The 27,624-nt window shown below is 44.9% G+C and overlaps 1 protein-coding gene across 1 annotated transcript in view; it reads left to right on the top strand.

Moving 5' to 3' along the window:
- Nucleotides 1-5,682: 5,682 nt before the first annotated feature.
- PKDCC (protein kinase domain containing, cytoplasmic) overlaps nucleotides 5,683-27,624 on the top strand; it is a 61,448-nt gene continuing 39,506 nt past the window's right edge. The window contains exon 1 of the mRNA XM_048504821.1: nucleotides 5,683-6,662. Coding sequence (XP_048360778.1) covers nucleotides 5,985-6,662 — 678 coding nt within the window. The 5' untranslated portion in view covers nucleotides 5,683-5,984. The remainder of the gene's footprint in view (nucleotides 6,663-27,624) is intronic.

Genomic DNA, 27,624 nt, shown 5'->3' with positions numbered 1-27,624 from the left:
CAGACTTCCCTCTGTGATACACCTCTGAAGATGCCAGCCACAGATGCATGTGAAACGTTAGGAACAAGATCTACCAGACTACGGCCATACAGCCCGGAAAACCCACCACAACCGGATCCTCAAATGTTTCATACTGAAATCTCATGAATAGTCACTGCTGTGTCTCTCTGCTTTTTAATGTGCAGAAAAGCAGTTGTATCATGAGTGACTAACCCTGTGGGTCTCAGGGTGAGTGATAATTTATCACTTGGTTGAAAAGCAAATAGCTGTAAATCTGGGGGAGGAATAAATCCAGCACATTCTTCTGAGAATCATGCATACGTATCATCTAAAACCTTTATGACTGCTCAATTAATAGATAGCATATTGAGACAAGAGTCTATGAGTCATTCATAAGAAATACTACTTAGGAGACCTTAATATATTAAAGTTAAAAATGAGGAGGGGAAGAACCCAGAGGGTCTTGGATGGAGTTGCTTGTTCTTCTTTCAAACTCTCTGCAAGTTAACTAACAGACTTCCACACTTTTTAAATTACCACTTCAGTGGTTACATGCCATTCAATTAAAAGAATATTGCATTTAAATCAGGAACATATTTTTGATGGGAGTTCAGCTTGTCACTAGACATTTATTATGACTTCAGTAACTGATCAGAAAAGTCAGCTGGAAAATTTTTCTAGTGATATTACTTATGATAAATAGATTCAATATATATAACATATTATATACTAATAGTTGAATTTTTAACCATATATTACCAGCTAATTTTCTGACAGTAAAATGTGTATGCCTAAATTAGAATTTGGCCAAAATGTTCATAAATGTTTGTAAATTTATCAATGTAATTAGAGGGCTTTAAAAGGAAGATTACAATTATATTATTGATTGGAGTATGATGAGAAGAAAATCCTCAATGATGAATCTGTTCATTTGATTTTCCTGGAAGAATAGAAATTCCATTTTTTGATACTTGAAAAGGAATTGGCCACTCCCCTATTAATGGTTATATGGTAGAAAGTGCTATCAAGTAACAACTGACTTACAACCACCCTGTAGGGGTTTCAAGGCAAGAGACATTTGGAGGTGGTTTGCCTTTGCCTGCCTCTGTATGGCCTGAGAGAGTTCTGATTGAACTATGATAATGCCCCCCTCCATTACTCTGGACAGCAGCAGATTGATTGAATGGCATTCATATATATGATAACTTGCAGAAGCAAAAGACTAATCCCTGCCACAGATGTTGTATAGATTGTGTGTGTGTGTGTGTGTGTGTGTGTGTGTGAGAGAGAGAGAGAGAGAGAGAGAGAGAGAATGAAACTAAATACCACTGAAATTCTATGAGTCTAAATTTCTAATTTTGCTCTAACAACTGAAGCGTAACTATGGGTTATCTGGATCAAGGCCTTGTTGCTGGGAAAGCTTAGCACTCTCAGTTTCTCCTCCATACCATTCCCATCATCTGACTAATGTGAAAATGGGGGTAGTGGTGTTACATATCGTGTTTCCCCTTTTGAGTAAGACTGAAAGATGTCTCATTTTTAGATGTTTTGATGAGCTTTGAATAAATTTTAGTTATGTAGTCCTGAAATGAAAGGACAACTTTCAGTCATTCATTCCCTGGTGTCTTTGTTGCCATTATCTGCTGTCTACATTTTAAACATAATGTTATCTTCTACAATGTATAGATGCTTTATCGTTTACATTGTTTTATTACTTATTTATTGTCCTGTATAGATTTTAATGGCAGGTATTGTGTATTTTAAAATACATACTATCTTAAGAACATCAGCTGTGATAAGGTATTTTTAAATACTTTTATCACATCTTACCATGATGTGCCTCTGAAAATGATAGCCATAGATGTGGGTAAAATGTTAGGAGCTAAAACACCCAAACCACAATCACACAGCTTGGACAATCCACAAGTAGTTGATTCTGGCTGTGAACGTCTTCGACAATACATATTTTAAACCAGTGAAATAAATAATGTTAATGAAGTCATATATTGATGCTTGGAGTCTGCTGTTTGCTACACATGTGCTTTTGTTTTGTCTAGCTATTCTTAGATATGTGCCTGTGCTTGATATGATGTATCTTTGCACACCCAACATATGTTTGTGTCTTTGTACAGTTCTTCTCTTCCCTGAAAATAATATACATTTCTGAGTTTCTAAAAGAAGGCAAAGCCAGCACCATCCTACAATAATTGGATATACAATGAGGTACAAGTAAACCCCTCTGATGTACATGAAATGTTCTCCAAAGCCTAACATTGCCATCCTAAACAGGCTTTTTTTAAAACTTAGAAGTAAGTCTAATATAATAAATGTGACTCAGTGCCAACTCAATATGAGATGTTTATTTAAAACAAGATCAATTGAAATCAATGGGGCAGCCACTCATAAATATTTAGAATCAAGACACATGGAAGGAGTCTCTCCCCACTCTTGCAGAACTGGCAGCATTGAGAGGGGGAGGAGGTGGAAGCAATGGAAAGGTCCTGCAGAGTGGCTGGTCATTCATAGGAAGAGAAGTAAAGGACCAGGTACCCCATGGATGTTCTTCCAGTGTAGGGGGAAAGTGTGCATAGTGTGTGAACGGTGTCATGTGCTTACCATACCTGCTGAAACCATGAGCTTCTTCTATAGGAGGAGCCAAGGACTTTCCATCATTTTTTCTTCTCTGAGGGTGGCTCGTGACAAGCCACAGCAGCAGGAGAGGCCAATGAAACATCGTCATTTATCAACCCCATGGCAGTCAGCTGCCCACTGCAGCCCCAGCCTACATATTCCCTGCTGGAGACAAGCCAGTCCACACTTTTCTGTCAGGTTATTATGAATAGTGCAATTGTTTTATATTGCCATGATGTTGTTAGCTGCTGCTGCCACAACATAAGGGTGCCCTTAGAAAACTGATATGCTGAATTGAAGCCCCCAACTCACCCCTAACCTTTCCCATTTGATTCTTCCATACTCATCCCAGCCTACCTCTCATGGTTATTTAAAAGTGGGAGTCAGGGTGAGACAAAATGTAATAATCTCATCAAGCTTTTTTCTTTCATGTTAATGAGATTTGTTTAAATCCTCCAAAGGTGATGGGATGGGAGTTATTTCCCATCCTATTGATTTATGCTCTGTAATCTCTCTTAGCTCTTAGTGGGAAAGGCGGACTATAAATAACATCTTTTTTTAAAAAAATGAAGCAGTTCTTGAGTATCCATTTCACATGCATTTGCTGCTGAGTGCAACAAGATGTGATATTTGGGCTGGGAAAATTCACCTTTTCTCATCGATGTCTTGATTGGAAGGCCTCCTCCCTTCATTCCCTTCTGCTGGTTGGCAGCACAACCCCCGTGTCAATTTCAACCTGGCCTCCTTTGTGTGCGGGACTTGAATGGGCCCGGGCCTTCCCTCTAAGCGGCTTGAATGGCAGCTCTGTGCGACCCCCCTCCCCCTGGCAGCTGACGCGCTCCGCCTTTGTGTCGCTTCTGGGGGCTAATTGTGTTTGTTAATTAGTTGCTAACAGCATCGTAATGCAGCCCTTGATGGATAAGCGGGCCATTAGCGTTCAGCCCTGCCATTCACAGCTCTAGCCGGGCCAGGGCGACCCCCTGCCGCGCTCAGGCGCTTTCGGTTTAGCCTAGAGGGGTACACGGAACGCGCTGGCCTCGCGGGCTCCGGCCGGGGACCTTTCCGTTCTCATTGCTTAGTCACAACAACACGCAGCTCTCCGGGGCTGGGAGTGGGGGGAGAAAAAGAGGCGACCCCAAGTTTGATTGTTCTCATCCCGGGGAAAATATCGAGCTTTCTCGACAGGCGGGGGATTAAAACCGGTGCCCTTTCTATGGAGAGAGGCATGTAGGTCAAGCGTCCATTGACTTCATAAAGACTGCCCATCCAGACTAGAACTCCTCTGAGTCTGCACTGATCGGTTGGAATTTAAAAGAGGATGGTCTCTGTGTCTTGCGAGTCCGTTTGTATGTCTTGATCCAAGAAAGACAGCCCCCTGCAGTGATTCCTGATGTGGATAAGAGGGTGGGGAGGGAGAGCGTTCTGGAAGCAGCCGAAAAATACCCACCTCCTAACTACAGGGACAAGTACAGCAGTTGCAAACAGAGGACGCCGAAGCCGGCTCAGCTGAAATTTCTGGATCTCTTCGGTTATGTGTGCTTCGAACAACCCCTTTGCACTTATGGATTTGGTGGTTGCATGTTCCCTCCTAACCCGCTCGGAACAATTCCAAGGACAGTCTCGTCTATTATCATGTCATGGAGCCCTGTAACGCCTTACGGGTTCACAGATTACCAGAAGAACCCTAAAAGACTTTCTTTGGACTAAATCCCATTTAATAGATCTGAGTAGGATTCTGCTTATGCCGGCTTCTTTGTGTGTGTGTGTGTGCTGGAAGGGTTGATGGGCTGGAATCCATTTCACCCGTTGCGTGAATATTTTAGTGGGCTACTCGGGCCAATATGTGCTCTGAGTGTGATGGCACTGAACCCAGGCTAGTTGCTTTCCCAAATGGCTTCGAGACAATCCAGAATAACTGCAACCCGATCCTGTGCATGATTACCCGTGGGAAGGCAGTCCAAATGGGGTTCGCTCCCATGTAACTCTGCAGTTCGATGGTGGCCGCTGTGATGGTCAATGATAATCAGATACAGATAAGACACCATTAGAGCGGCCCCGAAATACCTGGCTTCCTATACTGAGGCATGTTATAGCTAAGAGACGTTGCAGCTAAGAGTGTCTGACATAAGCGATTGATTGGCAGCCCTTATTATGTAGAAGACGCGTTGCAACATAAATACATAAGGAAAAATAGGCTGAACCATATTTAAGACCACACGATTCCCAAATAAATAGAAAAACTGTTTAGAAATGGTATAAATCGTATTTAAGTCAAAAAGATCGTGAGTCTGACGATCACATTCCTCTTATTCCGCATGATTGAAAGTTAATATGACAAAAAGAGGCAGTCTTCTCTTCCTCCGTCCATCCTTTCTGTCTGCTCTACCCACTTGCACACCTTTCCTCGCATCTTCTGGAGACACGTGGGCATGCAAAGACACACCCGCACAAAACCTGTCCAAATCCTGAGGACTGGAGCCAGAATGTTTAACTGCACGAGTCTTCCGAGAATCACAGGTTTGAAATGAGGTCGTCTAGCTTAACCTCTCCGCAAATGCAAAACTCTCCTCCTCTCCCCAGACACACACAGAACACACGATGCGCTTTCACACATGCACAAACATAGTTCTTCAGGATTCTCTCCTCGTCCCAGTGTAAACCCTCCCTGCCGTCCAAAACTTCCTTCATCATTTCATTGCTGCTAGGAGATCAAGATCATCACGGCTAGATACGCCGACCCTTCTGCTAGCCGCTGCATTCCAGGCGCCGCTCCGTCCTGCAAGAAGGGCGCCTTTCACACCGTCCCCTTCAGCGCTGTCCTCTCGCCTACACCGTTATCAAGCGCGCTGCCGCCTAGCGAACCGGAGCAGCAGCAGCAGCGCACTCTGGGAGTTGTAGTTTGCCCTTCCATCGATTCCCCGTTGCCAGCGGCGAGAAGAAGACTACGCTTCCCAGCGACCCCCCGCGGCGGCTCTCCCTGTTCCAGTGGCAAGAGCGAGCAGTCAATCAGGTGGCGTCACAATGTGTGCAGAGCGCTCGGCGATTTTATTTCCCCTCTCCCAGCTCCCCTCTCCCTCCCGGCAGGGGTGCAGCTAATAATAAGCGCCCGAGGGGGGTTATAAAGGCAGGGCGGGAGGCAAGTGTCATGCGGGCGGCTCGACTGGCCCTGCAGCAGCGGGGAGGCGGCACAGCCTAAGGAGGCGGCTTTATTTATTGTTTATTTTATTTCGCGAGCACTTTGCCATTGCTGCTGGTCTGCAATGCTGCAGGGGAGTTCGCCGCCGAGCTGATCGCCAGCAGCGAAAGCGGAGGACGCTGAGCGTCGCAGGAAGGGCTGGACGGCCGGCAGGGCGATGAAGCGCCGCAAGCTGGCCGTGGCCGCCGGCTTCTGCCTTTCCTTCTTGCTGGGCACTTTGCTCAACGTCTTGTTCATCCCGGCCTTTGATCTGCAGCAGCGGCGGCAGCAGCAGGCGGCGGGCTCGCCTTCCGTCGTTCCTGAGGAGGCTGAGCGCAGCAGCCGCGGGGACTTGGCGCAGCAGATCCGAGAGCGCTACCAGGAGGTGCTGCGCTACCAGAGACGGCAGCGGGATCGGGCGGCGGCGGCAGTTCCCGGGGCCAGGCTGCTGACGAGACCCTTGGAGCGACGGCTGATGGACCTCGCTCCCGGGAGGCTCGCCTCCTCCGCCTCCTCGGAGAGGAGCCCGGCCAACCCGCCCGCGCCCCGGGCCACCCCCGGGGAGCCCAGCGCCCAACTGGAGCTGTCTCTCAGCCCGCTCCGCCTGGGGTGCCGCGACATCGGCAACGTGACCGGTGTGCATTACTTGGGCTCCGGCTACACCAAGGCCGTCTACAAAGCCGTGCTCAACCGCAGCCTGGCGGTGGCTCTGAAGTCGGTCGATTTCGGCGGCCACGACATCGACCACTGCTTGAAGCTCTTCGGGGCTCTGGAAGACTGTTACCGGCTGGCCTCCTACAAGCTCATCAAGGAGATGATCCTGCTGCAGAGGCTGCGGCACCCCAACGTCCTGCAGGTAAAAGTGCTCGGTCCTCCTCCTCTCCAGTTGACCCCGGAGGAATAGAGATGGGGGGTAGGGGAGCACGCGGAGTGTTTGGAACGGGTGTAGCGCAAGATCCAGTGGACAAATAGAAACTGAAGTGGGATCCTGATAACCTCAACAATAACAACAGATCCTGCTTTATTTATGAACAAGATGGTTGCAGGAAGGTGCCCCAAAGAGCTGGAGGCAAGGCAATTGTATTATCAGGAGCCGGTCTGATTTGTAGGAGATCCATCTCCTAAAAGCTGGATTCTCTTGGGATCGATGGGCTTGAGAAGCCTCCCGATGTGTCAGAACAGGACCCCGTACTCGCCCAAACTGTACGGCTGACCACGTGTAATCTCCTGCTGGCCTGGCTTCTGCCTGCTGCCAGAATATAGGATATAGGCATCCTAATCCTAAACGGATTTGCTTCCATGTAAATGAACCCCCCCCCCCCCCGGTGAATCGGACTGACTTCGACATAAAGGTAATTTAGGATCGGGTTACCAGACGGTTTTGAAGCCAAGACCTAGTTAAATTAGGAGTGCTTACATGTGGCTTCATGGAAAGAAAGATGCTGGAGGAGTTACTAGAGCAGAGAGTGAGCTCCTAACCTTGTGGAAGTGACTCCTCCAATGTGTTACGCTTCAATCTTTAATGCCTGCCTGTCCTTCGAGACATGTCCCATAGATTTCCATGGAGCTTTTTTCCTAGTAACCCCATTTAGGATCCTGCCTTTAAGTCCCACCTGCATCTGAGACATTAGTCCATAGTAAACTACGCCTGCTTACATAGCTGTGTAGTAGACTCCTTACATAGTAAACTACACCTGCTTACATAGCTGTGTAGTAGACATAGTAGACTCCTTACTGTGTTAAGGAGGGCTTACTCTTAGATAAGTGAGCTTTAGGATTGCAGCCAAACAGTGAAACCCTAAACAGGTCTACTCAGAATTCTACAGGAGTGTACTCAATGGGGCTTACTCCCAAGAAAGTATTCTGAGGATTGATTTTTCGTCTTGCTTCATGTGTTTGGAGTCTGGCCCTGTTCCTGACAATTGCGTACAGGCCAATATTTTGGGGTGGGATGGGGTGGATCAAGCTTGAGATCCGGGTATTGTCATCCTGCTGAAAAGGGCCCCGACCCTCCGCACATTTAAACTACAAAGAGTTTACTACTGCATATAATTTGGGTCTCCAAACAAATGTATTTTATATCAGCTGGTTAGGGGGAAAGTAGGAAAGCCACTGAAGAAGATAATGTTGGGATTTTTTTAAAACCCCTCTGTGAACCAAGATGTAGATGGTGGGTTTAGAGCTGACTCCTTAAAAATGCAATGAAGAGTGGGTTTACACACTGCTGACTGAATGGCTCTGTCTAAAGTGCCAATTTATGGCAACCCAGTAGGGTTTTCAAGGCAAGCGTAACAGAGATGTTTTGCTTTTGCCTTCATGCTGCTTGGCTATTTCTCCTGTATCCCTCAGAAGGCCGAAAAGAATCTGGGCCAGCAAAAGATCTCCCTTGGTCAAAATGGGTGGGTGGGGGGACCTTGTGCGCCTAGGCCTGGTCAAGAACACTTTGCCATTCCGGCTGATTTCTTAAGAATCCCCATGTCTTGTCTCCAATGTGGTAAAAAGTAGTGGGGGGGGGGGGGAGAGCAGAAAAGTGAGGAGTGGAAATGGATAGGAAAATGACAGGAGAGTGAACCTAGGTTTCTGCTCCGTGTTTAAACTATCGCATGGGAGGAAGTAGGGATTGCGATCCACCCCTCCCACCCGGCTGGCTTCAAGCAGGAGCCCCGAGGAAAAGGAAACCAGCGGATCAAATCTCTGCCACCCTCCAGGCAGTGCGAGCATCCTTTTTTCTTCTTCACAACAACCTTGTGAGGCAAGATAGTCTGAAAGCAAATGAATGTCCTGGGGTGATCTGGCCAGCTTGATGGCAGAGGAGCGATCCACTGTGTTGGACTGGCTTCCTTCACCTGCCTGCCCCCTTTGCAAGAATGAGATGGGAATTGGGATCCCAGAGCTGCCTCCTTTCTGGGGTGAGATCAATGCTGGTTCAGAGGAGAGTCGGATCGGATGGCAGGAGGAGTTGTTCCCTGAATGGTAGGGAGGAAAGATGCCCAACTGGACACGTTGTTTACGGCTGTGCTGGTCCAAAAGAAAAAGGCAACAAGTTAAAAAACAAAACAAAATCAAGAGCGCAACCCATGCAAATGCAATACTTTTCTTAGGGCTAACCCAATGACACCTTAACAGCAGACAAACTTCCCACCCCCAGATCTCTACATCCCCGAGGAAATTTTAATAGAGATGCCATTTGCTCATGTTTGCATGAAGCCTTTCTTTGCTAAAGGAACAGGGCATTTTCCTCCAGGCCTGTTGGTAACCTCATACAGGCCGAACCCTGACTTGGGAACCCGCTTCTTCCTGAACAGGAACAGTTGCTCTCCATCCATCAGGCTCTTTGAGATGAACAGCAGCCCTTTTGGCAAAAGGCACGGGCCGTTGGTGGTTTTCCGGTGCGCTTGTGCCTCCTCATTTGTAAACTGACGAGTTGGGATTTGAAAAACCTGGAGCCATTGACTTCCTATTCGGATGCAAAACCTGAAGGTCCTCGGGCCGGGTGGCGGCATTCCTCTCTGCACTGGGCACGATCCAAGGAAGACACAGTAATTTCAACAGGGAAAGGAAAACTGCAGGCAGGAAACACTGGAAGAGCAACCAACAGCTCTTCCAACAACCAAGTTGCTTATAGAGCATAACTGCATGGAAGTCATAGAGGGAGATCTGCTATGAAGCAAATCTATGGTAGACAAATGGGCTTAGAGAGCAAGGAGGAAAAATTGCTCCTAGGGACATTTGCTACTCAAATCCCACTGAAATCCATTGGCAAAAGAGCCACTGATATTTTTTTTAATGGCTAAGAGTCTCAACCAGCTCCTGATTATTCATAGTTCTGTTGAACAGTTAATTTGGCTTTCTGGGTACCATCGGGACTGGATACACCTCAATCTTACACATGCATAAGAGCAGCCAGGCTTTTATTTCAGTAACACTTTATTGTAAGTAAAATGAATTAAGGATTGGTGGGTAAAATCGGCTGAAATCCCAATTTTTTTGGGGGGTGGGGGGGTTCCCCCTTAGTGATGGCAATTGGACTGCCCAGGAGCCAAATATAAATGCCTCATTTCTTCCACTCCTGCAGGGAGAGAAGGACAGACGGTGTGTGTGTATGTTGGGGGGTGGTGGTGGAGGGAAGAAATGTCTTCCCCTCTATAAACAGCAGCAAGAGCCATAGGAGAAAGGGGGCTCTGTTAGCAATTTTCACTCAGGGCGCGTCTTTGTCAGGAGCACATCAAATTGGCCTTGTCAAAAGCGCAGACAAGGGAGCGATGCAGCTTGACAGCCAAAACGCCCCCCCCCCCCATCTCTGAGCTTTTAAGAAGCCCAGCAAACTACCAGTGTTCACATTTCTCTCTCTCTCAAGCAGACTCTATAAGTTCCCCAATTGGGGACCTCTACAAAGTAAGTCACACTTAAAAGCAAAATGTAAGTCTCTTGTTTTTCACCTTCCCACAGCCCAGCTGCAACCCTAGGCACATATATCTGAGAGTAAGTCTAATCAAATCCAATGATCCTGTTTCCTTGTCAATGTATGGCTGTAGTTTCATTTTCACTATAAACCTATCACTCCTGACATCCCTCTCCTCCACATTCCTTTAGCCATGGTCCCTTACTTGCCCCATCAATGGCCCTCTTCTTTTAACCAGCTTCAGTTTCTAGAAGAGAAACCTGCATGCACAAACAACCAGCAGGACAATCTGAGGCAGGTTTGTGTGGAAGTAACAACACTGACCTCAATCTTACTTCCAAAGGACCATGTGTGAGGATTGCTGCCTAGGAGAACTTAAAAAGAATGACCAGTTTATTGTAGAATTTCCCTCCCTGCTAAGATCTGACTTCATCCAGGCTGTAGCCATTTCTTCCTCTCTGAGGCCTCCTTTGCTTTATAAGAGTGTGTTGCTCTCTTCAGTTAGGAAGGGGGGCGGCAGAATAATTTGGCTGTGCTACTCACAAAATGGAAGCCTTGTGGTGCCTAAAAATGTCAGCCTTTAGTCATCTTTGCAGACACCCCTCTGGTCAGACTGACTGAGTGGAGGAGAAAAAGTCAGCTTGCTTTGGCCTGTGAAAGATGGTTCACAGTGATGTGGAGCCATTCTGAGCAGCCTCTATTGTTTCTCCCCTTTGTGAGCCATCGCCTGCTGAGGAGAACCCTAGAAGAGATTTATCAGCCTGCTACGTTAGTCTCTCTTGCCTGGTGAGCTGTGTCTGCCTAATTATGAAATAAAAACAAAACAGAACCAAATTTGTGATGGAACTGGGCTTCCTTACAGTATCATCATTGGTTATCTGAATTGGCTGCCTGGTGCACTGGAAAAAATGTGGGTGGGACTGAATGAGGCAAGTGAACACGAACCGCTTGTTAAAGCATTACTGGAGAAGGATCTAAATAAAAATGAAACTGGGCAGATATCGCTGGAAGGGTGTGTGGTCCCCACCTGGAGCGATTGTTGCTTAGAGTGTGGTTGGAACAGGTTTGGGGTTTGAATTTTATGAATTGGATCACAGTCTGTTTCTGAGATTTTGTGGAGTTTGAGTCAGTTTTTGAAGCATTCTGTCCAATCAGGACATGGATGTTGGTTAAATCCTTAATTCTGCTCTGAAGAGTTGAGCCAGACTCCTAAAGAAACTGTCCAGACCCTTGTGCTTTCTGAAAAGAGATTTTCCTTTTCAAATGGAGTGAAATGCAGTAAAAAATTTTGGGGAAAGTATGAAAATGTGTTTAGACATTTCAGATTCTAGGATGTTGACATTAATATTGTTCTGTCCTAGATAAATTTTATCCTGATTTGAAAGGGGTCAAAAGAGGTCTCTTGTTCTCCATTAGCTCTGCCTTGATTTTCATACTGCTCTGAGCTGGGCCGTATTCTGGAACTTTCGCTTGCATTTTATTCAGTTGCAGGATCTTAAACTTAATTTCATTCTTCACCTCCCTCAGTGATTAGTAATATTAAACATTTCACAGATTTCTTTCTGTACATTGCAGGATGGTCTGATCTCCTGCCACCCTCACCCCAGGCTCTTCTGATTTAATTTGGACTCTAAATAAACAGGAACAGACTCTCTAAATAAACACGACCTATTCAGGCAAATTTCCTAAAGCAAAGCTCTGAGAGTCCCAAGAAAGTATCTAGAGCGTTTGAGAACAGGCACTCATTTTCTTGTTGCTGTTTTCTTGAGTTCAGGAATACACGGGAGACCACCCATTCTCCTGCTCTCCTCCCTGGCTCGGCAGCACATCCATCTAACTGTGAGTGATGGGTTGCCAAGGGCCTCCAACGCATTAGTGAATTAAGCTATTTATCCAGAAATAGTCCCTTACTCTGAAACAGCCTATACACTCTGATCAGAAATTGAAATCCAGGGCTTGGATTACAAGAGACTCTCTTGATTCCCTTGCATCAGTTAGCGCTAATTTTTTACCCTTTTATAATACTATCTGTTTAAATGTTTTACCATGTTTTTCTGTCCAGTGGGAACCTAAAGCAACTTACAATGTCTTTCTCCCATGCTCCAGTTTATTCTTACATCAATCCTGTGTTCAAGTTAGGTTGAGAGTGACTGACCCCAGGTGAGCTTCCATGGCAGAATGGGGTTTTTAATTCTGTTGTCTATAGCAGGGGTGTCCAACTCTGGCCCAGCAGATGTTCATGGACTACGATTCCCATTAGCCACTGGCAGTTTGTGTTCAGAGTTGAAACACTTCAACAAAATTCTATAAGCTACTTTGGGCCCCAGTTGGGGAAGAGGTAGGGTATAAATGAATGAATGAATTTTTCTTAAAATAAATAAATAAATAAAAATTAACTTGTCATACAATAGCCCTACAAAGAAGGCCAGCATAATTATTACCATATTGCAGAGAGGAAGAGAGACTTACCAAAGGTCACCTAGTGAATTCATGACAGAGGTTAGATTTGAACTGTGGACCTCATAAGTCATTGCTTATACATTTGGCCACAACATGATACTTGTTCCCTAACTTAACTCATTTTAAACAAGACCAGCTGAGGATATAGGGGCATGAATCTGAAAATCCAAGTGGCATTTCTCTGCTACAATTAAAAAGATAACAGTAAATTAAGTAACTAAGCTTCCAGCGTCCTTCAACTGTACTCAAACTTTGCAAAATGGTGGGTTTGGTCCATTAATATTACAATCCTGAGAATGCTTTCCTGGGAGTAAGCTTGACCAAATAGACCTGAATAGGATGAGTAAACCCCACCTTGAGATTGCTCATAGTTTACTTCAATACCGAGTTGTCAACTTAGCAGGCAGTCGCTCATGGGCCACTTCACATGTAAGATTTCTAAATGAAGAGAAATTCAGAAGCAAGTATTCTGCATGTGTATGCTAATGTAAACTCAAGCCAGTCTGTTAGTTCTACATGCTTGAAATAGACCTACCCAAGTATGAATGTGAATAAAAAGAATTTATTTGTTAATATCAATTAGTTACCTTTTAGCATTTCTTTAGTATCTTCTTGTACTTACTACCAGGATGGTTGAAGAATGGCAAAAGTGAACGGTATTTCTTCTTCTTTTTTTCTGCCCACATTTACCGGGAGAATTGTAGTACAATCTATTTTAGAGTGACTCCAGTCCCACTGAGTTCACTGGAACAGCTATACAAGAGATTGAGCTGTAAGCACAGTGCATCAGTGACAAACACAGAGGCAAAGTACTTAACTGGTTCAGGGCTTCATGTGGTCCATTGCCTTGTTTGAAATGTCTTAACCCATGTACTAAAGCCATGCTTGTGTTTGCTTTAATGCACCAGCAAATTGGAACCCAGAGTAAAGCCGTCTGACACAGGCAAAACATGAAATGCTGAGCCACATGCAACCCTACATGTATAAATGCTTTATTGCACCCTTTGTAGTGCATTTTGTATCCTGCTTTTGTGTCTTTAGGAAAGTTACTCTGAACAGGATATGGAGCTGCCTTGGTCAATCAATCCTTCTGTTCTGTCTGGCAGCATCTTTCTGGGGTCTCACTATTTTGAGCCTTCTCTATTTGTAGAATTAAAACGTTGACCAACTGCAAAAATAATTTGCTCTGAGCAATTTTTTTCAAAAAATGGAAACATGGTATATAAGTGTGGTTAATGAATATAGATAATGAGATCACAAAGGCGGTGCACTTTAAACTGTCTCAGCATTTTGGTGGCTGAAGGGCAGATTCCTAATTGATGGGGTGACTGATCAGCTTTTGATAGCTCCTATGGATTAGTTGGTGCTGAGTAGAAGGTTGTGATCTTGTGTGGGATGCAGAACTAGCACAGTCTGGTTTCCTCTAGAGCAGGAGGATTCCACTCTGGCTCTCCAGATGGTCATGGACAATGATTTCCATCAACCCCTGCCAGCATGGCCAGTTGGCCACCTCTCCTCTAGAGCAAAAGAATGTGTTCTTGTATAAGTGCCACCATTCATTCACTTGCTTTCTGCAGGCTGTTTGGGAAAGCTGTTCCAGCTCCTCAGTGACTTTTGTCCTTAAATGGGAAAAGAGACCAAAAAACAGGGAGAAGAGGCTTGAAATCCAGGTTCTTCAATAAGCATTTGGTGCTTAAGCACAGGTAAAGGAATGACTCAAGCTTCTTCTTGGTGAGGACACAGGCTGGAGAAAGTTCTTCTGTGTGAATAAGCTCAACATTCTGATGTTTGTTGGTTCAATATTTCTGATCAGTTTGGCTCAACTGAGCAAATTTCATAGGACTTTGCTACCAATGTAAAATGTAAGTAAGCCCCACTGAGTTCAGTGAGGCCTTCTCACAGGTTTCAATGACAAAACGACTGCCCTAGGTCTAACTGTGGACACCTTAGCCATGTTACCACCAAATGAAGTGCTGAAGACAATCATAGGCAAACTTTGTGAGTTTGAGTATCATGACTTGATTGCCAGGCTAGCAAGTACTGCTTGCCAATTCCCCTAGGTATTTCATACTACTTCTGGGGCATGGCCAAATATTTGTTCTTACTTCCTGACCCTAAGCTGCATCGTGAACAATCTTTAGCTAGGTGCAATGTCTTACCTTCTGCTGTGAGACAAGGAAGAGGTACAAATATCCCACACCATGAAAGTTAAATAGTGAGGAATCTATATATCGTATTTTGTTCCACTGCCCTCTATATGAGACAGCTAGATTAAACCTTCTGCTACCTCTTGGCTGGTTCTGAAGGCTGGACCAATCAACAAAAGACAACGTTTCTTTTGAACAACATTTTGGGTGCTGCTTTAGAGCAAATAGCTAGGTTTCTTAGTATAGTTATAAGAAAGCACTTTTAATCAAATTTTTGCCTGGTCATTGTAAGTTCATGTTTGGTTACTGTACCGTGCGTGTTTTCTTTTATTTGAATATACGCCATTAAAGGTTCTTAACTTGACTTGAAATAACAAAACGGAGTCCTTTCCCCAGGTCCAGTGCAAACATACCCTGCTGTTGGAACTAAACTGTCTGAAGGCAGCTCCACATGGCAAGCTCCCTGTGTCAACGGGCTCCTCTCTGTGCAGGGATTTCCATGTGGTTCCCCACATAAGAGATTTTACTACACTGATGCAATCCAAGGACGTAGGTAAGGGGGGGTTTCTCGGGTTCAACCCCCCCCATTCATGTCTGAAACTCCACCCCCTGTTTGTGGGTTTTTAAAACATTTTAGTGTTTTTTGGTTTTTGGCCTGCAGGGGGCGCATTGTTTAGGCTAGCACAGGGGTAGGGAACCTGCGGCTCTCCAGATGTTCAGGAACTACAATTCCCATCAGCCTCTGTCAGCATGGCCAATTGGCCATGCTGGTAGGAGCTGATGGGAATTGTAGTTCCTGAACATCTGGAGAGCCGCAGGTTCCCTACCCCTGGGCTAGCAGCACCAAACTTTCAGGGATTGTTTGGGGGACTCTTCTGATGATACTACCCAGGTTTGGTGAGGTTTGGTTCAGGGGGTCCAAAGCTATGGACTCCCAAAGGGGGTGCCCCCATCCTCCATTGTTTCCAATGGGAGCTAATAGAAGATGGGGGCTACACTTTTGAGGGTCCATAACTTTGGACCCCTTGAACCAAACTTCACCAGACCTGGGAGGTATCATCAGTAGAGTCTCTTACTGATACCACCCAAGTGATAACACCCTGTGAGGTGGGTGGGGCTGAGAGAGCGCCGAAAAGCTGTGACTAGCCCAATGTCACCCAGCTGGTGTGTGTGGGAGTGCACAGGCTTATCTGAATTCCCCAAAGCCTCCACAGCTCAAGTGGCAGAGCAGGGACTCAAACCCTGTTCCTCCAGATTAGAATGCAACTGCTCTTAGCCACTACGCCACATTGAAAGTGATGCTGTTTCAGGATGGGGGATAATCCACCCCAAAACAGCATCACGTTCAATGTTGTTTAACTGAGGACCCCAGATTCTCCCTTTAAGGTGGATTTAAAAGGAGAATATGGGCTCTCTAGTTTAAACACCTTTGGGGGTGGATTCCAGCATCACAGCGGCTGCTGGGGGGGTGGGGGCAAAACTCAGATTTTGCACTTGGCTCCATTTTCCCTCTATGCCTCTGCCCAGAGGGGAGGGCAGAAGGAACTGCCAGCTGGGAGCCCCGCTGGTTGGGGGGAGGGCAGGGCAGGGGAGAGCTGCTTTTATAAGTGCTAGGCTGGGGCGGGGCTTGGGGAGGCATGGCCACGCCCTAGGGGCGGGTGTGGCCTCTCCCCCGAACCCCCACATAAAAAATCTATACCTACGTCCTTGATGCAATCCCTCTAATTTTGCATTAGTATGGCCAACATGTCCATACTTTCTATAGTGTCTGTCAAATTGTAACTAGTAAGGAAATCATCCCATCCCATAGCACTTCAGAGGCCAACAAGAGCTTGATTCTCAAAAGCTTATGCCAGAGTTGGACACCACTGGTTTATGCCTTGACAATCTTGTTGGTCCCAGGGGTGCTACTGGACTTGAGTCTAGCTCTTCTACTGCAGATAAACTGCAGACCCTTTGAAACTATCCCATCCCAGGTTTTCTTTACACATGATCAGGAGGTTGCTTATCTTGCCTCCCAGCTGGGACTAACAGAAACAGGGCCAAGTGAGCTTCTACTGGGGAAATGGTGCAGGGGAAGAAATACCTCCCACCTTGAAACTGATCCCTCATCTGCTTTTCTGGAATGCTAGAAGTATCGCTGAGATTACAGCACTCTCATCTTGTTGGGCTGGGCTCCAGTCTGCCTTTCTCTCTTTGTGTTCCTGATTGCTGGGCACACGAATTAAGGTGCTATAGCAGATGCCAACCATCACTGAGGAGGGGTATGTGGCATAGCTGTCTTCCACCCCCACCTCAATTTCAGTGTCTTCTTCTTTGCCCACATGTGAAAGCAAATTTCCATCTGGTTAGCTGCCATGATAGCTGTATCCAGGAGAAACAGCAAGTTGGGTATTTGGCTTCATGTTACCTAAACTGCAAAGATGTCTGCTGAATGCCTCCTTGGTGCAACCTAAAAGAGAACAGAGTAAGTTCTGTTAGTCTGGAGAATCTGCACCCTGTATCAAATGTCCATGTCAGTTGCATAGCTGCAGAAACTCTTTCCACATTCTCTCCTTTCTATTACCTTCTTGTGCTACAAACCAGTCAGGCCTTAGAATAGAGGCAAAATTCAAAACCTGCGGTATATTATCAACCATCATTAGAACGTATCTATAATCATTATATCAAAGAGCTTTGTGACTGATATAATGATTATATTAAAGAGCTCTGTGATTGTAGTTAATGTCTGACTGCACATTCCTGCTACATATGCAAAATTAGCATGACAAGGAGAAGATAGTGTGACTTTCCCACAGCATGCTGGCTTTGTGCATGAATGGATTAATTTATGTGTAGGAGTACAGTGGAATCTTGGTTTTCATTGCCTTTGGTTTTCATCGGTTTCACTGTATTCAGACATTGAACACAGACACATATGCTTGGTACAGTTTGAAGCAGCACAGCCCAACTTAATGGGGTTTCTGTTAATCTATTTCATCTAACTCTTGGGGTCTGCACTTGCTACATACAATATGTTGGACCTGGAAAAACACTTTGCTTCAGCCCATCAACAGTGTCTCTAAAAGAACATTGTGATATTCATATTGTAAATTTTGCCTTGCTGGCCACTCACCCCCAAATAATATACAGTCCCAGACTTATTCAGATCTAGCAAGCACGTGAGTCTTTCTTTCAGTAGAAACTGGCTGTCCCAGGGGTGTGAATGTGACTCCAGGGAATGGGGATTTTCCTTGTAAATCTCCTTTGGCTGACAGTTTGAAGTGTGGCTTGTAAGATCACAGTCAAACTCTTCTACTGTCTCAGTCCTCTCTTCATCCCTGGCCCACCTCTTGTCCACTTAAACTGGATTGCATTTTTAAAAACATGTCTTTTCAAAATGCGTGTGTGATTTACGTTAACTAATTTTCACTGTATTTGAAATATTTATCAGTTATTAAAGGTCCCCCTGATTAATCAGGAAAGCAGATTCTTTTTTATTGTTTATTTTTTGAAAGTACACTTGCTGTTTGCCGGCCTGAACCTGAATTAGTCAGGAAGGGTGGGATAGAAATTGAATAAAGAAGTAAAGAAACAAACCAACAAATAAATTCCATCTGATTGGTACTCAAGAAAGCAACAGATAAGGAGGGTGAGTTAAATATTATGCCAGCTTTAAATGGGACTGGAGGTGGGCAGACAGATGTCCCAGTCTCCCCTCTACACTCTGCAAAGGTGAATGAAATAGTTTAACTCCCAAGTGCATAATGAAAACTGAATGTTGTACCCAGTATGTTCTTGACATTTTCAAGAAAATAATGGTGTCGTAACAGTATAACAGTAAAAGACAGTTTACTTTCCCCATGCCAACAGTCATGCAGCTGATAGGAACTGAATCCCTTCGACCTATTTTTATTTATATACAAATGATATTGATGGTAATTTGCATATTAATTGACTATGGCTGTGGCCTTAGTATGCATTGTGGGAGGGTCTGCAACACTGAGTTTACAGCCATCCACCCAATCAGGCAATGATATGGCCTTTGGGGAAGAATGTCTAAAACGTGGTGAAGGGTGAGTGAGGGAAGAAGTTAGTTGCTGAAGCCCCCCTTTTTTGCTGACCCATCAAGGACAATGGCCATTTGACAAAAGACATCACACACACACACGCACGCACGTACATGCACACGTTTATTGCCAATCATTACAGTTGCTTGTCAATTTTACCTCTCCTTCCTCCTGCACCCAGATCTAGGCTTCCGAATCCCACATTCCTCTTACGCCAACCGCAAAGACAGGCAGGTGCAGATCACAATGTAGCTTGGTTCAGAAGGAGGGGTGGTTTTGGAAGAGGAGGAGAGACATTCATTAAAGCTGATTTAATAATGAGAGGCATTTGGGAAAGGGAGGGATGTCGCTCACTGATTTATTGTCTGTTGGAAGTTTAGCAGCCCCACTAATTGCTTTGCAGTCATTCCCTGTCAAAAGGGGTAGCTGATGACTTGTCCTTGTGGAGAGGCGGGTGATGGTTGTGAGGGGGTTTATCCCAGGCGTGCCTTGTATTACAAGCTACAACAGCAAGCTGGCAAGTCCGTGGCTTGGTTTTATTTATTTGTTTGTTTATTAAAGACATCCGCTGGATTCTGGGGAAGAAGAACTGAGAGAAAACTTTTCTTTGGTTAACTGCAGTCACCCATTGCTTTTAAACAATGGCTTTGATTGTCAAGAGACAGTGGTGATGTTAGATTTACTGTAATCAAATATAATTATAAGCCTGGTAGGTGTCAGCACAACAGCCCAGCTGGGCCTAAACAGCTAGCTGAGAAACGGTTGTTCTCTAAAAATGACTTCCCTCCCTCTGGGAGGGGGGGAGAGAATGGAAACTGACAAGCCACTTGAAAAGGTGGCTTGATGATCCCACATGGCAACCTCCTTTCCCCCCTGCATTTCCCTGGATGCATTCCTGAACTGGAAGAGGCCTTTGCCTGTTGGCCAAAGTGAACTTTTTTTTTTAGACCTGTAATTTTACCTTTGGTTTAAAAAAACATATTTTAAAACTGTGATTAGTTCTACTGTTAAATGGCTTAATGGATGTTAGTTGTGGGGCATTTTGGCTACTTTTTTTTTTAAAAAAGCAGCCAATAAATATGTACAGTATATACAATAATGGATGCAGTTCAACCACAGCAAAGTATTTTTAAAATTCCACTTGACTTCAGTGAGGAAAATACACACATGTGCCTAAATCCCTTCCTAAAAGCACATATATTTAAAGCAACACTTTAAAACGGATCCATCACTACTGTTTTGGTAGACACACATGTCTGTAAAAACTGAATTCCCCATTATCTCTCCAGCCTGTTTATTGTAGCAACAGTAGGGGTAGAAGGAACCGAGGACTGCCGACCTGCGTTCTGGCTGCTGGAATCCTGTTGAAATCAGTGGGATTTAAAGGGGCCTTGCTAGGGCCAAGGCTGCAGTTCAAGGTGAGAGCTAGAGATAACTGATAATATCTCCTCCCTTCTCCTTCCCTCCCAGTTACTGAAGGACAAATGAGGAATCATGTAGGTTATCCATTGACCCAACTGCCAGAAGGCTGCAGTTCTGTGCATACTTGGGAGTCCAGGGAACCTTTAACTAACCTGGAGTAGGACAGTGGTATCCATGAATATGCAAATGCTGGGAAAGAGTATCTTGCTAAATAAATATATGGATAATCTGTATGTGGGGAAAAATCTCTCTATCAAGTAATGTATCAAGCTGGCAGGCTAAGCCAATGACATGATTTTTATTACTATTATTATTAATCATTGTACAGTATATAGGTTTTATTGGCTGGTGTCGAAGCTGTGATCCAAATAAGTGATCTATAATCTATAAACAAAAGATTATGCTGGGATAAAATGTAGTCTTTACAGTGTCACAAGATTCTGGTTCATTTTTGCTGCAGCAGACTGCCTCTCTGGAACTGAGTCACCCACTCTTACCCCTTCTGCCATAGTAAGACAATACTGGCCTACCTTACAGGGTTGTTGTACGATTTACAACATGATGTGAAGTGTATTGAACAGTGAAGTGCATATGGGATTCTCTTCTTTTCCATTTTATCATCACAACAACCTTGTAAGATAGGTTAGACTGAGAAAGAATGACTGGCCTAGGGTCACCTGCTGAGCCTCATGGTAGAGTGGCAATCTGGACATGGATCGCCTTAGCTTGATACTCTAGCCACTGAAATAGACTGGCTTCCAGATGTTTGCCATCTCCATTTCTACAGGGTCCCTAGAGGTTTGGCCACCACTCACATGCACAAAAGGGCTTTGTCTTGCAGGCTTTCTCCCCTTTAGACAGCAGCAGATCTCCCTGGCCCTTTGCCACGCCACATCACAAACTGCTTTTAGAAGCCATCAATTTCAGAGATGCTTTTGGCACAGGTGGCTTGATCATGACACAGCATGTCCCTCAGGGCTTGAAGCCTGCGCAGGTCTTTGCATCCTAGACTGGCTTTGAACAGCAAGGTATAAAGTCAGATCGTGGACAACACTTTCCTTATACTTATATCTGGTAGATTGGCAGCTTCTCACTAGGAGAAATCTTGCCCTAAAGGGTGCTGGAATTGGGTTAATCAACAGGAATAAAACTGGAGCTAGTGATGAACCTGGAATTTGTCTGTAGTACTCTTTTAGAATTTGTAAAGTATGAGCATGCAAAATGTACAGCTATATTCCTGCCTTATACACCCCTTTGATGTTCATGCCTGTTGGCAGCTTCTGATTGGCAAATCCTGCAGTTAACCTTTAGAACTTCTTTTGAGGGGGTGGGGTGGGGGTTGTATAGCTATTGCAAGCTGAGTCACCTTCAAAAAGAATGTTATTTTCAGGCCCATAAACAATCTGTGAGAAAGGAGAATGTTGGCCACTTCTGAAATATTATAGAACAGTCATTGAAAAAGTTAGATCTCTATTTTTTTTTTAAAAGCAAGTTTTGAGCCCTCTACTTTATGGTGCTGTATAGGAAGAAAAGTGCTGGCAGTATTCTACCCATTTGTCCTAAAAGTTGTAACCTCCCTAATCCCAGAATTGTGGCTAATGGGTTACAAAGGCACTACTATCCTGTTTAAACATTTGACACTTTCTCGATAACAGAAAATGTCTGTGATATCTGGTGCAACATTGTGGAGCTGGTGTTGACCTTGGCCCAGGGAGTCCCGGATACAAATGCTTGTTCATTCATGAAGCTCTTTGGATGATCTGGGTACAGTTATTGTGTCTCACACAAGGCTTTTATATGGGTAAAATGGGGAAATCCCATGAATGGCTTGAAGCTCCTTGAATGGAGGGCAGGAAACTGCAGAGGAAAAAAATACCATAATAATTTTGTTAAGCATCATGAAACTAATCCTACTAAGTTACTTGCACACATTCTTCTACTGGTTTGTGTTGTCTTATGAAGCACCTACCACCAACGTTCTGGTTAAGTGCCTGACTGCCTTATTGCAGACAGTGACACGTGTCATAAACTGGCTGTGGCTGGAAGGTGATGAGAAAGGTCACCATACTGCCATCTTCTGGATATTTGCTGGAGATGGCCATCTGGTGTTCCCTCCTCCATAGCTCAGGGGAGTTGTGGGGAAAGGCGGTGGGACAAGAAGAGAAGAGACCGGAGGTGGGCTGGAGGAGTAGACAGATGCAGCTTGATGAGGAAAGATGAATCACACAAAGTACTTCTTTATTGCTAGAATGCTTCCCTGAGGCCCAGATGTTATCCTGAACTTGTAAGAGTGAAGAAAGGATCTGTTAGCAAGAACTCCACTGCTGGGAGAAGACCGGAGCTGATACAATTGTAAACCAGCCATAAATGATCCACGTTGCTACCAGATCAGACCTGTGGCTCCACTCTGAAGTAGCTGAAGGCAAACACCACAAGGCAGCAGGGAACCGTTTGACTTGTGCTGCTGTTATTAGGGTAGATAGACTTTTTCCTTCACAGGGCAAAATATACATCATGAAGCTGGTTCAGAAGTCTCAGCCTCATTACTGTCCTTCTACTCAGCCTTTCCTAAAAAAAAGAAGAAAAAGAAAACCAATAATCCAGTTAATTTGTCAAATGAGGTCTCTTCTGGCTTTTCTGTTTCTGTGTGTCATGGAAATCATTCCCAAAGGCTTTGATCAGAGCGGCTGCTGCCGCCGCTTTAATAGAGAACAGATTACCTCCAACTTGACCTGCCTTTCTAAGGAATCCCCTCTACAAAGGTCTGCCCTGGGACCAATGGCTACTATTTCAAATATGTTGAGATTTGTAGCAGAATACAATTTAATGCAGGAAAAGACTTGAGACACAGAGAGCATCAAATTGGTTTAATAGTCATGCTTTCTCTCTTCAGGGAACCCTGGATGCTGTAGATCTCTGAGGAATGTCAAGGAGCCCCAAGAGAATTCTCTGGACAGGGTTGCAACTTTAACTGATCTTTTGGAGAAGCCAAGTTGAGCTGGTGTAAAATGTAAATGTATCGATAATGAAGATAGGCCAAGCGGTAACCTCTCTAAGATAATTGTTAGTAATAAAACAGTGTATTAGCAGAGAGATCCTTTCTGCATGGGCCAATAAACACTGGTTAAGGGTGGGATAAAACCCGGGTGTTGGTGGGGAACTTCTCATGGATCTCGCTCCTAAAGCAAGTCTATTCCGTGTTTCCCCCCCACCTGTTTTTTTTTCAGAAATCGCATTATGTGTGATTCTTTTGTTTTATCGCTCCTCGCAGCCACAGCTGAGTGAATGGCCATGGCTGTGAGATGCATTAGGTGGCTGCGATCCAACAAGAGAATCACAGTCCCTGGCTGCCATCCGTGGAGCCACCTGGGCTGTTTCATGGCCCTGGGAGTCAGTCGTGCCTGCCTTCAGAGGCAGGGACCCCCAAAAAACTCTCGCCTCCATGCAAAGGCGCACGTCCTGTTCACATGGCTGGTTTTCCACAGGACAGCCAGCCATGTGAACAGGCCGGGGCAAGGATGGGTTCATGTAACCCGCCTTTCACCCCTGTTTATTGACCTGTGCAGAAAGGGCCAGGGTCCTTTACTGGAGCTGAAGAACCAATACAATCCCAGTCTGTATGGCTCTTTCTGCCCAGCCAAGGGAGAGAGCCTGCATCGGCATAGATCATGCCGATGCAGGCTCTGGGGCTGTTCGCACAAACCGCCCCATGGGATGCGCAGCTGTTGGAGCAAGCTCCGCACAGCCGCGTATTCCCCTCCCCTCCCCGGCCCCAAACGCCTCCTTACCTTCTGCTGGCAGCCATCGCTCTGTCGTTGCTCTGAGGAGGGAAGGGGACACGCCCCATGGCCACAGCAACAGCTGAAGCACTGGAGGCCAGGGGGCGTGTCCCCTTCCCTCCTCAGAGTTACTTTGGTAGCTGTAATTACATAGGCCGAATTCCCACTGAAAAGTTAATCTAGATTCAACCAAGTTTCAAAAGAATGGGCACCTTTTCATCCAGGTTCCAACATTCTCACTGCAGCATGTTTCTAGTGAAGACATCTAGGCCTGCCCCTTGGGGGTGGGTGCCTGCTGTCAGGGGTGCAATTATTAAGCTAGAAGCACCAAAATTTCAGAGTATATTTAGGATACCTTCCTGATGATACCACCCAGGTTTGGTGAAGTTTGGTTCATGGGGGCCAAAGTTATGGACCCTCAAAGGCAGGGTCAAACTATGGCCCTCCAGACTACAATTCCCATGAGCCCTCCCATGGACCCTCAAAGGCAGGGTCAAACTATGGCCCTCCAGATAGCCCTCCAGACTACAATTCCCATGATCCCTACCACTTGGCCATGCTGGCAGGGGCTGATGGGAATTGTAGTCCATGAACATCTGGAGGGCCATAGTTTGTAGACCCCTGCTCAAAGGTGTAGCCCCCATCTCCTATTAGCTCCCATTGAAGGTTTTTTTTCCAAAAATGTGCATATACAAGAGCAGGGGTCTGTAACCTGCAGCTCTCCAGATGTTCATGGACTACAAATCCCATCAGCCCCTGCCAGCATGGCCAATTGGCTATGCTGGCAGGGGCTGATAGTTTAATGATTCATGAACATCTGGAGCTTCTAGGCCTAAACAGGTTAGGAAGGAAAATCCTGTAATGGGGGGGGGGGGGGGGGAGCACCAGAAACGGGACTGATCTGTGTTCCGTGGTTCAGCTATGAGGAGATCTCGAGGAAAACTGGATATTTCAGGTGACTATCCCAGGATTAATCGCTAGTGGGAATTCGCCCATAGTCTCCAGGCCTTTATAGGTAATGGAGTTCATGGATATGGCATATCCAGGGACAGCACTGCATTTCTCATGTGATTCCAAAGTTGGAGTGAAATCTTCAAGACTATTTTGAAACAAAACTAATGTTGAGTATTTTTTTCTCAATGAATAATGAATAATTGTTATGCTCACAGCTCAAGATTGTCACCTCAAGATGGGATAGCAGGGCCTAACTTCATGATACATTTTTATTAAGTACATCAACATATACGGCCTGGGAATCCCATGCTTCCATGTTTTGCATGTGCCTGATTCAGATGAAGTTTCAAAGAAAGGGGCCTTAAGTTTTCCAATCACACCATTCCCCACAATTTGAGATGGCCCTGTAGAGCTGCTATTCTTGCAACTGGGGAAACTTGCAGAGTAGTCTTGAGCAGAGTTTCCTTCTAAGTCCATTGAAATCAGTGGGCTCTCTGTGGACTTTTCTGCACAATTCATTTACAATGTTTTGAGGCTTTCACATGGAGTTTCACAGTGTTTTTGCCCCAAAACATTTTATTTCCAGCCTCAAAACATTTTAAATGGATCCACTTTTAAAACAGTTCTCTGGCTGAAATGTTTTGAACGTCTTCAGTTGCTAAATGCTCTATTAACAACATTTCCCAGAATTCTCTGCTTCCCTGAACTTCCTGCTTGGCACCATCTTCTGAGCTCACTCAGTTCACCCTCACCTATATATTTGCAGGATTTAACTATTTGTTCTTTTTGCGGGGGGCAATCTTCAAAGCATCGAGTATACAAAGAGTAGAGAATGCATCATGAGACTGTGAAACATTGAAGCATCGATTGAATGCAGAACATTAAAAAAAGGGGAAAATCACAAAATGGTGCCCAGGAATCATTTCAGGGGGATGAGAGTGAACAAAAGGGGGGGGGGGTTGCAAATGTTTTACAAACTTTTAGGAGGTTTGAGCAGAAAAAGCCTATATTACTCTGCTTAGCACTCCACTGTTAATATGTACTTATGGGCTCCACATGCAACTAAGAAGCATGCAACTTCAATCCTACATCTGTCAATCAACCATGAGGACCTGCCTGGGATGGGAGAAATGTATTATGAAGGTCTTATGTGAATACATGAAGCTGCCTTAATACTGTCAAACCACAGGCCCACAAATCAGACGTTTTTAAGTTTTAGGCAGAGATCTTTCAAGCACCTCCTACCTGACCATTTTAGTTGAAAAAGCCAGGGAGTGATAATGGGATCTTCTGCATGCAAAGCAGGTGTTCCACCACCTCACCAGGATCCCTCCCCATGGCTGATCATTCTATGTGCAATGGAAGGGGAGCATAATTCCATCAAATTAAGATAGTTTTACCACTGGAATTAATGGAACAAATGGCCAACTTCCATAGCACTGTGTGTAAAGTGCTGTCAAGTCACAGCTGACTTACAGCAACCCAGTAGGGTGTTCAAGACAACAGATGTTCAGTGTTGGTTTGGCATTGTTTTCTTCTGCATAACAACTCTGGTACTCATTGGTGGTCTCCCATCCAAGTAGTAACCAGGACTGACTCTGCTAAGTATCTGACATCTGATGAAATCAGGCTAGCCTGGGACATCGAGGGCAGGGCCCCATGGCACTACTTGGGTCTTTTTCTGAAGCAAATCCTTATCATATATCTTAGTACATTTATCTTAGCCACACACTTGAATTCCATTCTCATAGCTGGAGTTTTTTCCTCTCCTAGAAAAATGGTATCAAATCTACAACTGCTATAACCTTTCTCCTCTGCTGTTGATTATATTAATATTCCCCTTCCCATTTCAAATTCTCTATGCCAGAAATTAAAGTAAAAATAACTGCAGCAAGTATATATTTCATATGCTTCTTTCATATACAAAGTTTCTATTGTTGGTTTTCACATTTTCTTTTTTAAAGTCTCCCTTTTGGTTTTGTCTGATGTTAATATTTTTTTAAAAAGAACTGATGTTCAAAGGTGTTTATTTCAGGAAAGGGGTAATTATTTCATGTAACCATGCATTTTTGGCATTTTGTTTAACCTTCAGTTCCCCCAGACAATGACAGATCTGGCAGTAGTTTTTACACTTTCCACATCAATCTGTCTTCTGAGAAGCCACATATCTGTCATGGAACTTTGCCATGTGACTGAAGGACAGTGGTGCATAATATTTTAGAAATGGGATTGTGCCAAAAGAAGACACCAGTTCAAATTATACCTCCTCCATGAGCTGTCTGAGGGCCAGACCAGATGTGATGCTGGGAACTTTTTGAATGGAACTGTCTGTAGTGTTTGAGTCAAATATCAGATGATTGTTACTAGCTGGGACTGTGTGACATTCTTTTCCTGGCTGGAAACAACTCCTGGAACTGCTCTTTGCTTGTTGGGCAGAGCCAACAGTATAAAGCTGGAGCTGGTCAGCCCAGCTGCTCAGTTCCATCCTGGGCTCAGTGTGGCTTGGGTCCAGCTTTAAACTGTAGACTCTGCCCAACAGCCAAAGCCTTCTTCTATGAGGTACTACTAATTGTCTACATGTGTGTGGTGAAACATTTAGGCATAC

Source organism: Sphaerodactylus townsendi, linkage group LG01, assembly GCF_021028975.2.
Source record: "Sphaerodactylus townsendi isolate TG3544 linkage group LG01, MPM_Stown_v2.3, whole genome shotgun sequence".
Taxonomy (NCBI): domain Eukaryota; kingdom Metazoa; phylum Chordata; class Lepidosauria; order Squamata; family Sphaerodactylidae; genus Sphaerodactylus; species Sphaerodactylus townsendi.
Note: the sequence above shows the minus strand (reverse complement) of the source record. Positions and strands in the feature narration are given on the sequence as shown.